At 41.0% G+C, this 12,249-nt stretch overlaps 1 protein-coding gene across 17 annotated transcripts in view; it reads right to left on the bottom strand.

The window, feature by feature from the left end:
* Positions 1–12,249, bottom strand: part of LOC118113315 (focal adhesion kinase 1) — a 60,797-nt gene that overhangs the window by 2,288 nt on the left and 46,260 nt on the right. For 12 of the 17 annotated variants that reach the window (XM_035162877.2, XM_035162872.2, XM_035162871.2 and 9 more), the window contains 10 exons: positions 9,627–9,704; positions 9,308–9,496; positions 8,666–8,791; positions 6,099–6,161; positions 4,052–4,091; positions 2,579–2,682; positions 2,289–2,297; positions 822–977; positions 268–348; positions 68–153 (listed from right to left, as the gene is read on the bottom strand). In XM_035162877.2, coding sequence (XP_035018768.2) covers positions 68–153; positions 268–348; positions 822–977; positions 2,289–2,297; positions 2,579–2,682; positions 4,052–4,091; positions 6,099–6,161; positions 8,666–8,791; positions 9,308–9,496; positions 9,627–9,704 — 932 coding nt within the window. The remainder of the gene's footprint in view (positions 1–67; positions 154–267; positions 349–821; positions 978–2,288; positions 2,298–2,578; positions 2,683–4,051; positions 4,092–6,098; positions 6,162–8,665; positions 8,792–9,307; positions 9,497–9,626; positions 9,705–12,249) is intronic. The other 5 variants (XM_035162873.2, XM_035162889.2, XM_035162888.2 and 2 more) reach the window with 2 other exon arrangements.

Raw genomic sequence — 12,249 nt, 5'->3', positions numbered from 1 at the left:
AATGATTTTGTCTCATAAGGCACCAAAACTATTCTTTGCATGTAGTGAAGTTGGTGTGTGATCCTACCTGGTCATCACATACTGTTGGGCTAACTTCATCTTCCCGATCAGCTCAGCCAAGTCAGAGTTCAACAGTTTCTGAGCCATCTCGATCTGTTAACGAAAACCAGCACTAATAAGACACAGTCTTTACCAAACCTACTGTTTGTAGCTGTAAGACAGATTGAGAACATGCACGCGTCACTGTGTAAGTGCATGTTTTTATACCTCTCTGTGTGTACTGGCTGGAAGTTGTGGTAAAGTCTCGTCCACTGTGGCCAATAACGTCCTCAATGCCAGCCCCACATCCTGGAAGGCACAGAAACACACATTGTTTTTGTGATCAGGGCAAAATAATATAGAATATCAATAATATCTGATTATTACATCATATAGTTTTTTTAAACATTAATTAAAAAAATGGCATACATCACACAAATACATTTAATCAAATTAAAACCTCTATGGAGACTTTTCAATAAATTGGTTAAAGCCTAGAAGATTGTTTCATGGGCTGAAATATATTTCTAAATGGATTTTCTTTAACTATGCCTCCGTCCTTTCGTCAGAATCTGGTTAACAGATGATGCACAAATTATACACCGAGAAGCAGGAGCATCAAAAATCAACTGTGTCCTTGAATTAACACATAGTGCCTGTGGGGTCAAAAGCCTCAATCTTTACAATAATTTCAAGTTTGCAGCTCAAGGTTCGTAGCTCAGGACTAATCTGTGATTCAACGTGAGCTGCTGAGGGGAAAACACTCCGACTGCATCTGCTACCTTGACCATAGGAACGTATTCCTCTGGAGGAGCCGGCTGAATCTTGCTTGACATCTCGATCACGGCTTTGACCAGGCCCGTCACGTTCTCGTACACCTTGTCGTTGGAGCGGTCCAGGTTGGCGGTGGGGGGCGGGCTTATCTCGTGGGGCTGCAGCTAAACAGTGAGATGAAAGAAAACCAGTTCGTGCCGTGTTTACTGAATGAAGAACTGTGTGCGGAGGCTGATGCTGAGAATCAAGCAACTAAACACAGAAAACCAGTTGAGACAATATGGAAGAAAAACATCCTAAGAATTATTATTTAGAGTTGCAAATCCTGCATGATTATAGAGAACATGAATATGCATCATGCATCAAACTAACTGCTTTTCAAATAGATGGAGAATAGAAGCCACAGCTGGAGCACTGTCACCTTTTAAACTACATCACAGAGCTAAACCAGTTGATTGATGAATGACTGATTGAATGGATAAATGGCTGAATGAATGGATGAATGGATGTGTCAGTAGATTATTTGGATCTAGGACGTGTCTTAACATTAGTGTAGACACAGATGTTATGAAAAGCAATTCTCTATTTTGGCCACTAGATGGTGGGGTCACACTGGTCTAGTCAGATACTCTATATTAATCAAGTCAATCGAATCTGAAAATAATCCCGCAGGGGTCACACTTGAAACAGATTATGAATACATTGATTAATTGTGTCCTGTCGTAGTTATGACCTGTTCCTGAATCCATGTTTGTTTAGAATCTAATCCTCTGTTCTTCGGCACAATTTCACTCCTCATCATCATCTTCATCTTCTTATTTCTTCTTAATCACCCTCGACCCAATTCTCCCTCCAGTGCTAAATTACTTTTCAGACACAGGATCTAAAAAAACACTACAGCCCTGATCCCTGCTCACATTATGGCCTGTTACTTCTGCTTCTCATATTCATGTAGATTAACATACTATATGTACGTTAGGGTGGAGTTTTGTAACGTATAGTCGAAAAAACACAAATTTCCCTCCACAGGCTTTTTACAAGGTGAACAACGAACGATACCCTCCATCATTAGCATCAAGTAACCGCTGGTAATATTAAGGATACAGAGGTAAATAAAATGTTTCTCCTGAACCTAGAAAACTGTGTATGATTAGTGTTTGATTAGATCAAAATCCTGTCTATTGAGAGTAAAGTAAATTAATTATGCAGGATTTGCAGTGTGACAGGGGGTTCATATCGTTAGTGTAACAAAACAAAACCATTTAGTTTGAGATGTTAGTTTTAAGAGGAAAAAAAAATCGAGATGATAAAAAGCTTCCCACAGGATGACTACAGGGATGACACATATTTGTTTTGTCTATTTAACCGAAATTTGATCTGTTGCGCTGATAGAAGAAAAGGAGCAAATGAGTCAGTGTGTGATCGACCAGGAGACAAGACGCACAGTAAACACACACAGGCAGTGTGCTGCTTACCCGCCAGGGCTAGGTTCAGCATTAAGGCAGAGTGCAGGAGGAGGTAGAGGAGGGAGAAGAGGGGGAGCAGCCAAAGGAGAAGAAGATAACAGGAAAATATTAATGCTCAGAGCATTTAAAACATGCACTGTGTGTATTTGTGTATATTTTCTACAAAAGTGTGTTTTTATCAAAATGTCAATGCATATTTGCATGAAAATATTTTCTTCTTGGGTTTGTGTGTTAAAAAGTCACATGTTTGATTTTTGTTTACTCTGCTTGTCACTATGTGAGTGCATGTGTGTGTGTACCTTAACTCCATCATTGTAACTGTCTCCAGTATTTGGACAGGCCAGACTGCCCACTTGGCTTTGGGCTCCAGGTCGAGGGGGTTTCTTTGGAGGAGCTGCATGCTCTGCAGGAAATGACATAAAAGTGAGAATTAAGTCTCGTGTTACATGTTAAAGATGTTCTGGACAGATTGTACATTGCTCCCTCAGCGGCTCTCAGCTAGAGTCTGTCCTCTTAGTGTTAGTTCACATCATGGTGCTGCGACTAATGATTATTTTCATAATCACTTTGTTTTCCCGAAGCTTCCAATGCCTTGTTCTGTTGGTCCATCAGTTTAATCAAATCTAAAAAGTATAAATCACGAAAAAAAGGAAGATGGTCTCATGCTGCTCCAAAGCTTTGGAACATTTGACCTTTTACATTCCCTCTCCGCAGACCCACATGTTCTCACAGGCTTTTGACTGTCCTTTGTTATTTATCATTTTTTTGCCGTTAATCATATTTATTTTATTACATTTTAATTTACTGTATTTTACTCCTCTATTTCTTTTAGTTTTTATTTATGTTTGTACACTCAACTCTTGGTTGTTTTAAATCTGCTTTATAGATAAACTTAAAACTAAAAGTTAATGAATAAATTAATCTCCAGTCACGACAATTCCACAATAAAAACACAGTAAAGAAATAAGTAAACAAATTGTATTTTTTACGTGTGTATCAGGTTAAGGGCACGGCCACACATAGGTCAATGCGAAGTGATTATCTGAAGCTTCACACACCTATAGGTATAGGTATGTGAAGCTTCAGCACTGAAATATATTCACATATGACCAGGCCCTTACTTATACTTTTATTATAATAATGTATTGTGACATTTTTAGATTGGAAAAGCATAAACCAGGGATTAGCCTGTGCAGTGCATGTGTATCAAGTTCCTACGGCTAAAACAAATGTTACAGTGCTTTTCTGCATTGTCCCAGTCAAAAAAAACAAAAAACTTAAGCTACAGGGAAAAAATGCAATTCTTCGTACTAAAAAAAGAAAACTGTCTCCACACTGGAACTATTTTCAGCTGAATGTTTTTCTATGTCCTCTGCACTCGGCTGCTTGCAGGGCTGTGGTGTTTTCTCCCAGAATATCAAGCTTGACATGTTGGGTCCTTTGAAACACATTTACTCATTTTAAGCCAACAGGCGAATTGTGTCATATTGTGGCAACAGACTGTGAACTCTGCAGGCAGACACACACACACACACACACACACACACACACACACACACACACACACACACACACACACACACACACACACACACACACAGACACACACACTGACACTATCTGAAGATAAAGGATCTGTTAACAGAGATTGAAGAAGAGCTGGAAAGCCATGTGATGTGTGAACTTCGATTAGAAGACGGAAAAAGAGGAGAGAGTGAAACAACAGCAGTTGCTTGACTGTAATGATAGAGGGTTAAAGGTCTGTCTATTACCTGCTTTGCCAACGGGCTGGTATATGTGCTGGTTTCCCGTCTGCACAAACAAATATAAACAACAAAATATTGGGTTAGAAATTGCACGGTCCAAAGCTTGACAGTAAATGAGAACCTCACAAGCAAAAACCACCAGCTGCTTCTGAAAAATTCAGGGAATCCAATTTAATTTTCATGTTACACGACATCAAGTCTCAATTTGTTCTTGTAAAACCAGTCAAGGAGCCGTTTCTGTTTCCAGTGGTGTGTGGTCGAGCACTGTGTTTCTAAGAAAGATATTCTGCCTGGCGACGCAGGGATGACAGAAATATGGGTTTCCTTTGTTAGTGCAACTCTTTGAAAACCAGAAACAAACCTCACAGAGCAGCTCTTTATCATTTGATGGTCGTGAGAATAAAACAATGCCACAAACTCTTCTGTGGTAGCAGACATATTTCATATTTACTCTGTTGCATTATTACTGCATCTCTGTTGTTTCCTCTGTGTGAGAAAACAGCACAGAGAGCTTCAAAACAGCCTTCAAAAAGTCATGGTCTGACAACCACCAACACCCCAAAATACTCTACTACAGCATTTTACCCACACACACCCACACAAAGACACACAAAGACACACATTCACATACAAACGAAGGAGCTTTTCCCACCACAAACCACAGCCATTCAATGGGAGGAGGAGGACTAGCAGCGAGATGAATTACAGAGACAGAAATATCTGTCTTGCTTATGGTAACTTCTGTGACAAGCTCTGCTGGCAACAGGGACACAACGTACATCAACACGCAACTCAGAAATCGGCTCCTTGGAATTTAACGCTATGTAAAAGCTCAGATAAACAACATAGTTTAATGTCAGGATGAAGATGAATCACAGAATGGACTCCTATTTGAACTCTTTGAATAGAACCATTAGACGTAAGAGGCATTAACATCAGCATCTCACCATCAGTAGGTTTTTAAATAAAAATGTGCACTGTGCAAATCATTTGTGTCATCTCTGCTGAATCTAAGATTGATGTGGTGAGCTCTCTGAAGTGGTCTCACACACACACACACACACACACACACACACACACACACACACACACACACACACACACACACACACACACACACACACACACACACACACACACACACACACACACACACACAGGCATGTTTTTACTTATTCATGTGACTACTGCTGCAGATTATTTTCATTATCGATTAATCTGCTACTTGGTTCAACTATTAATCATTTGTGTGTGTTGCCTCTCCCAACTCCCTAAAGCTCAAGGTGATGCTCCAGATTATCATTTTCTTGTCACTCAACAGTAAAAAAAAATTTAAGTAATTTCAAATTGACTTTTAATTGATCAATGAACCAGTTACTTCAGCTTTATACGAGAAATATTAACTTTTAGGAAAAATTATCATCCTATATGTTGCCATGGGGGGGGGTGATAGAAGATTGGAAAAAGACCAAGCCCACAACTTTCTACGAGTCCACATTCACCATTTCCTCCTCTAATGGTGATTGTCACACTGTAACCTGTGCAATTAGAGAGAGCACAGTAAACTGCAGCAGGCTGAGGTACTTTGTGCACCAGTCAGATGAAGAGACGAGTCGGGCTTGTTATGGGAATCTATTGACCCCCTCACTGATGACCCCACCCCCCTCGCAGGTCACTTCCTGTCCATGGATCAATCCCCTCTGCTCTAATCAAAACAAACACATGCTTCGGCCAATCGCAGTGAGTCTGAGCAGAACGTGAACTTCCGTCTGCGTTTGTCTCTATCGGACATCCTCCTCGCTTAAAAAACAAGCAGCTCAGAAAAACAACTTCTATTTTTGAGATGTGCATGTGAAGCAGGAGGACACGTGATGGAGGTCAGGATTTTGACAGTGAAGATAAAGTTTGAGGGTGAAACAAAGTTCATCCAGGAAGAAAAGAAAACACCTCCCTTCACAACATATTTACTCATTTACAAATCTCAGAGATATCATCCTTTTAAGTGCATGAAGAGCACCAACTAACAATGATAGTTAAAGAAACAACAACTCACTGGAGGTTGGAGTCCACCATCCTCTCTGTCCAGACTCCCTCGAGAAGTTCTGGCGTCTGGTTTCTAAAACACACAAAAATAAGAAAGATTAAATTCGACGCCTCCGCATATCAACAGTATTTAGGTTCAGGGACTCAGGGCAGCAGTCGATCAATCAATTAGAGAGGCAGATCAGGTTATTCAAAAATGATTGCTGTTGTTTTTTGCACTGAGCAGAAAATCCCATTGCTTTTCTGTAAATATCTTTACAGGCAGTGATGGATTTTGATTCCTGGGATGCTCTTCGAGACATTTACCCTTTTAAGGCATGCTGTGAGCTCATGTCCCATGCTGTTGTCAGAATGATGCATTGCATGGTGCAAACTCCATCAATAACCCGGTTGATTTACTGATTCATTAAAGATCTTTTACCATCGAATGACAACCACATGCAGCCAGTTTAGGAACACATGAAAATAAGTCACCATGACATCAGTAAATGAGTAACAGTTTGAAGACAAAGCAAGTGGGCAGACTCCTGCTCTCCAAATCAAAGTTTAATCTTACCAATGATTAAGTAGATGAGGAAATGAACCACAACAGTGAAGCTAACATGAAAAAGAAAATAATCCAAACACTCTTTCCCTGCATGAGACCTCCCAACAGGAACACACTGTTCAAAGCTGCAGGATAACAACATCCTCAACTTTCACCCGACTAACATTTCCAACTTTACAAGAACTTTTCAGATTGAAATTTAACCCCCAAAAAATAAAACCACATACACACGTCTACATATACAACTACCGTACATTCAAATAACCATATCAATCCACCACGCTCTCACACACAACCATCCTCGCCTACCAGTTTTCCAAGACAGGACTTGAAGACCAGCATTGCCACTGAGTTCATCAAAGTTCCCTGATGAATCGTTTGTGTCCAAGTTTGTTTTTGAGGTGTTGTGTCTGTGTTGTTGTCTTCTAGCCCTATTATATTTATCTGTAGCTTCGTCTGCCTCTGGAACTGAGGGTTTTCCCTGTCTGAATTTGAGCCTTCACCCCGGTCTGTGCCAGCGGTTTCATCAAGACAAGAATTCAAATTCAACTCCGGCTTCCTGCCTCCACCACATTTATATCTGACTCTGACACACAGAGAGAGAGAGAGAGAGAGAGAGAGAGAGAGAGAGAGAGAGAGAGAGGGGGAAGGAGAGGAGAAGGGAGGGAGGAGGGATGGAACGTGCTGCCAACAGTCAGCCGTCAGTGCACGAGCATGTCTACACTTCTTTCCCAAAACCTTCATTTCTCCACCCTTTCTCTCCCCACCCTCCTCTTTTACTCGCCCCTCCCAAGTGACAGTGTTATAAAAACAACCAGCCTGCAACACACGCGCACATGCACACGCACACGCACACACACCAAACTTTTCAGTAATCTTGTCTGATGTCAGTTAGTGGTTGTGAGTTGTGGTCAAATACAGACTGTTGAATGGGCTGTTAGATTCTCTAAGCCTATCATTAGCCTGGAATTCACATAGGCCACACCTGCCTACAAACTCTCTCTCTCTCTCTCACACACACACACACACACACACACACACACACACACACACACACACACACACACACACACACACACACACACACACACACACACACACACACACACACACACACACACACACACACACACACACACACACACACACACACACAAAACTCAACACAATAAAATTCTTGAGCAAAAAACCCCAGACATCCTCAATCAGCATTCACAGAAATATGCATCCTACATGAAACGTTTCCTCCCTCCTCTCTCCCCCGCTCTTCTTGTCGAGGCTCCCTCCATCAAAACATTTAACATTTTCACACTTTATCAACGAAGCAGCAACAATTCAGAGTGAGTTTTACAAGAATAAGCCGCAGTGGCTGGTTGGCTGTGCCGAGCTCTGAAAAAGCTGAGCAGCAGTTGGCGCTACACTCCTGTGATAAGCAGCAGAGATGGCAATAGCAGGTGACTGTCGATTGATTATGTTGATCAAAACTTTTAGCTAATGTAAAAAGTTCTAATCAATTATATTATTACTACCACGACAGCTGGGAACCTTCATTAGCGCTGTTATTAGGAAATATAAAGCTAATATTACTGAAGAATTATTCCTGATTTGAGGTGGATTAAATGTATATATTTGTTATTTATTAGGACTAATAATAGTCATGTGATGAGTTGCAGAGAAACCTTCAACAAAATAACAAAAACACAACAACATGCATCTTGGAACTTAAAAAAACTCAAGAACACAACTGACAAGTCAAAGATGGCAACTTATATAGCTTTGCATTACAGTAAGGATAACACACTGTGTCATGCACAACAATATCACACACAGAGGAGACTGGACACCTGTTTCTCAGTATTCTTCTTCTCCGCAGTGAAATTGATTGTTTAGTAATGTTTAAGGTAATTTGAGGAGGGAACTTTCCAGTTAAGTCAAATGTACTTGTTTTAGTATGTGTATACTATAATTGTTAGTATTGTGTGATGCAAGTGTGTCTGTGTGTGTTTTGCACCGTGTGGTGTGTGTGTTACCAGCAGCATTTCCTCCTGTTCCAGCCACCTCTGATCCTCCTCCATCTGCTGTTGTTGTATCATCAGCTGTTCCTCCATTAACAGGCACTGCTGGCCTACACACTGCTGCATGTCTACTGCCCTGTCCTACACACAAGCACACAACACAAACAAACAAACGTGCAACAAAAGAAAACAAGGCGAAGCAACAGACATGCACACCAACACAGGGACACACAAATGAAGAGAGACATGCACAACCACAAACACACAGGACATGGAGACAGACAGACACATACACCAGACTGATGAGAGGCTGAAGGGAGGCAATCAACACACATACAAACTAAAAATAATGGTTGTATAATCTGTAATATTTTCATATATGGATTATAGGTTTTATCGCCTGAACTCATGATGCTACAGTTTTTTTCCCCTTCACAATATTTTCTCACAGATCGATCAGTGTCTTACGGCTACCAGGCAACAAATGCAATTCTTGCAAAATGGCAGATTTTGTTCAAAAGAGTCAACAAAGAATTTACTATAATTAAAAAAGTAATAATATTTAACTTCTTAGAGCAGCAGATTACAGAAGTCTTTCAAATTCAAAACAAATATATGAAAAAAAAGTTTTACAAGTACGATGATTTAGTCTCCTACCTCCATTGCAGAGCCCCACAGTGCCATGTCCTGTCCATGGGGCTGGGGAAGGAGTTGCGCGTGCGAGTGTGTGTGGACGTGGTGGCGAGGGTGCGTGTGCGCGTGGTGCGTGTCCAGCATGGCTGCCTGTGGCGGGTACAGGGCGCTGGGCACGGAGGGAAGCGTGTGAGGGCCAGGGTACCCCGCCATCTGACACAGGGACAGAGACAAATGTCTTTTATCAGTTCTCTTTGTTTTCATGACTGTAACTCAGAACACTTTGTATTACACCATATGAGTTGTAGTTCAGTAGCATGAGTTGTGGAGTTTGTTAACATACCTGGTAGTGTCCAGGATGCTGGGGACTGGGGTAAAAACCTTCACTTGAGCGAGGACTGGGGTAGCCTGGTCTACTCGGCTACAGAAAGAGATAGAGAGAACCAAAGAAAAGAGAGAGAGAGAGAGAGAGAGAAAGACAGAGGGAAGAAAAGCAGAGGAGGAGAGGTTGAGAAGGAAAAACAAAAACAAATTTAAAATGCTTGTTGATTGTTTTTCCAGACTGAACGGTGGAGGACGGGATTCCGGGACATTCAGACAATCAACACACAAACCTCCAGGTGCTGTTTGTGTGGCTGGGTTAGCTGTCAATCAAAAGGGACTACCCACTGGGCTGCAAGTCCAGCAAGCTGTTAGTTGAACTGGCATGAACAACTGTCCCTACGCTAAACATCAACATCCATGGGTCACCGGTGCAAACTATGTTATATTCCTGGATAACAAGTTCCTGGGAAATCGGATTAGATGTGATGCAGGGTTGTAAACAGTGTGTTATGAGGTTCACCAAAAACCACTATTTTCAGTACATTTGTTTCTCATTAGGATATAAAAAATATATACTGCTGCTAACCAGGCATAATGGGATGTAAAACATTTCCTATCAGGATAACAATTGGGATTTCTCCTGCTAAAAGACGTTTGCATTGTAAGACAATGTAATGCAAAAGGATTAGGGTTTAATAGAGGACAGAGTATAGATTATATTGTATTATTTCCTACTCCTTTGGTTAACACTTGTAGCTGAAAACAGAAGTCCTTGGTGAACCCGCAGCCTTGTTTCTTTTCTTGGTTTCAGGTGATTTGTCGAGATGAAGCTGTTAGAAGCTGATGAACAGTTTCCCCTCTTCTCTTTAAATGACCCGGGGATATGTTTCTCTTAATGATTCAAACTGCTCTCACACAGAGCCAGTGTCTACAGCACAATATTACAGTAACTTCTACCTTCCACAGTCTCTCATAGTAGCTTTCTCTGGACCACACCTCCGACAGCAAGACAGAAACACAGACACACGGGGAGGAAAGGAGGCAGACAGCAAAGAAAGACAGGGAGGGATGACAAGGAAAGAAAAAAAGGGGAAGGACAAAGAGAAGCAGACAAGACAAAGAAACTCAAGACGAGACAAAACGGAGCTGCAACACTTTCAGACAGAGTCAGACCAACATAGGGCATGTTTGTGGACATGCTCGCACATGGAAGGACACACTGTTCTTACACAAGAGGAAAATTAGATCCTAAAAAGTTTCAATCTGCTGCAGATTCACAGCCCTGTCACAGTGAGTCCATGTCAAGAGAGGTTTCCCTGGGAATACCCAGTTTAAAGATAGTAAGATAAACACAGGGACGGCAGACAGACAGACGGGAGGTTAATCAGACGGGACTGACACACAGACACTTGTTTCTATCTGGAGACGTATGGATGAATACTTATAAGACAGGATTAATGACCAAATAATTCTGCCATTGATTCAATTCTACAACTGCAGATGTTCCAATGCACACTATCTGCTGGCAAAAATACAATTATACACATAAGCTACCAGATGAACCGTTGGGGGGGGGGGTCACCTTGTGGAGAGTCTGCAACTTGTCGAAAGTAAATGTGCAAAATAGTTTGTTTACCAGAACAGGGTTTCTGCAGGTTTCAACAAGTTTAATTTAAGACGTTCTAAAACCTTTTTTTAGACGATAATGAATAAATAGGAGACACTTTCATATAATTGAAGCTAAGGTGAACTAAGCCTAGTAGAGAATAACACTTGATAGGCTACATTATCTTGCAAACTACAGACAGAGGCAGTAAGTATGTGTTTTCCACAGCCAAGCTGAGTGTACTGATATATTCTGACAAAGATGTTTGTCGACTCAGTTATCAGTTAGCCTAAAATTTAGATTATTAAATTGTATACCTTTTTAGGCTTTTTAAGACCCTGCAGAAACCCTGTATAATCTGTCTCCATGAGGTACTTTGCATCTAATAACACTTATGTCTATGTGTTGCCAGAAAATACTGTTTTTAAATATGTCATCACCTCGAAGCATTTAAACTGATTGTATAAATCAAAAACTCAAAATTTCAGGGCAGCCCACGCAGTCATTGGAATTCTTGTTAAATTAATCTGTTGTCGTGAGGCGCATACCCGTTACTAGCACATCGCCCAATGGCATAACTCAATGAAGAATTTTAGGAATGTTGAGTGGCGAGGTGTAATTAAGATTTTCTTTTTGCCTCATGTATCTCTGGGGTACGATTCATCGCCTCCTCCACAGAAACACATCTATCACCATTACAAGGGTCACAGTGCTGCACAAACATACACCAGCAGCTCTGGAACAGGGACGACTCGCAGTCACAGAGATGTTTTTTTTTTTTTTTTTAAGGAATTTAACTTTCAACCCATCCTTCAGATGTCTTATACAACTTGATTTCATATTTGTCAAGTTTTAATCTCTCGTTTCTCACTGGTACCAATATCTCTGATAGCAGCAGCATTTAAATTTTTTACAAGAAACCTCTCAGGGTAGGTTACTGCTACAGTTACGAGGGCAGACTGAACTTTCACCCTAAAACCGAGTCATCGACAAAATCAAGCTCATGTGTTCATCGAGTGTTAGCACCCAACAGCTG

Source organism: Hippoglossus stenolepis, chromosome 8 (assembly GCF_022539355.2).
Source record: "Hippoglossus stenolepis isolate QCI-W04-F060 chromosome 8, HSTE1.2, whole genome shotgun sequence".
NCBI lineage: Eukaryota > Metazoa > Chordata > Actinopteri > Pleuronectiformes > Pleuronectidae > Hippoglossus > Hippoglossus stenolepis.
The sequence above is the reverse complement of the archived record's forward strand: the minus strand, read 5'-3'. Positions and strand labels throughout refer to the sequence as shown.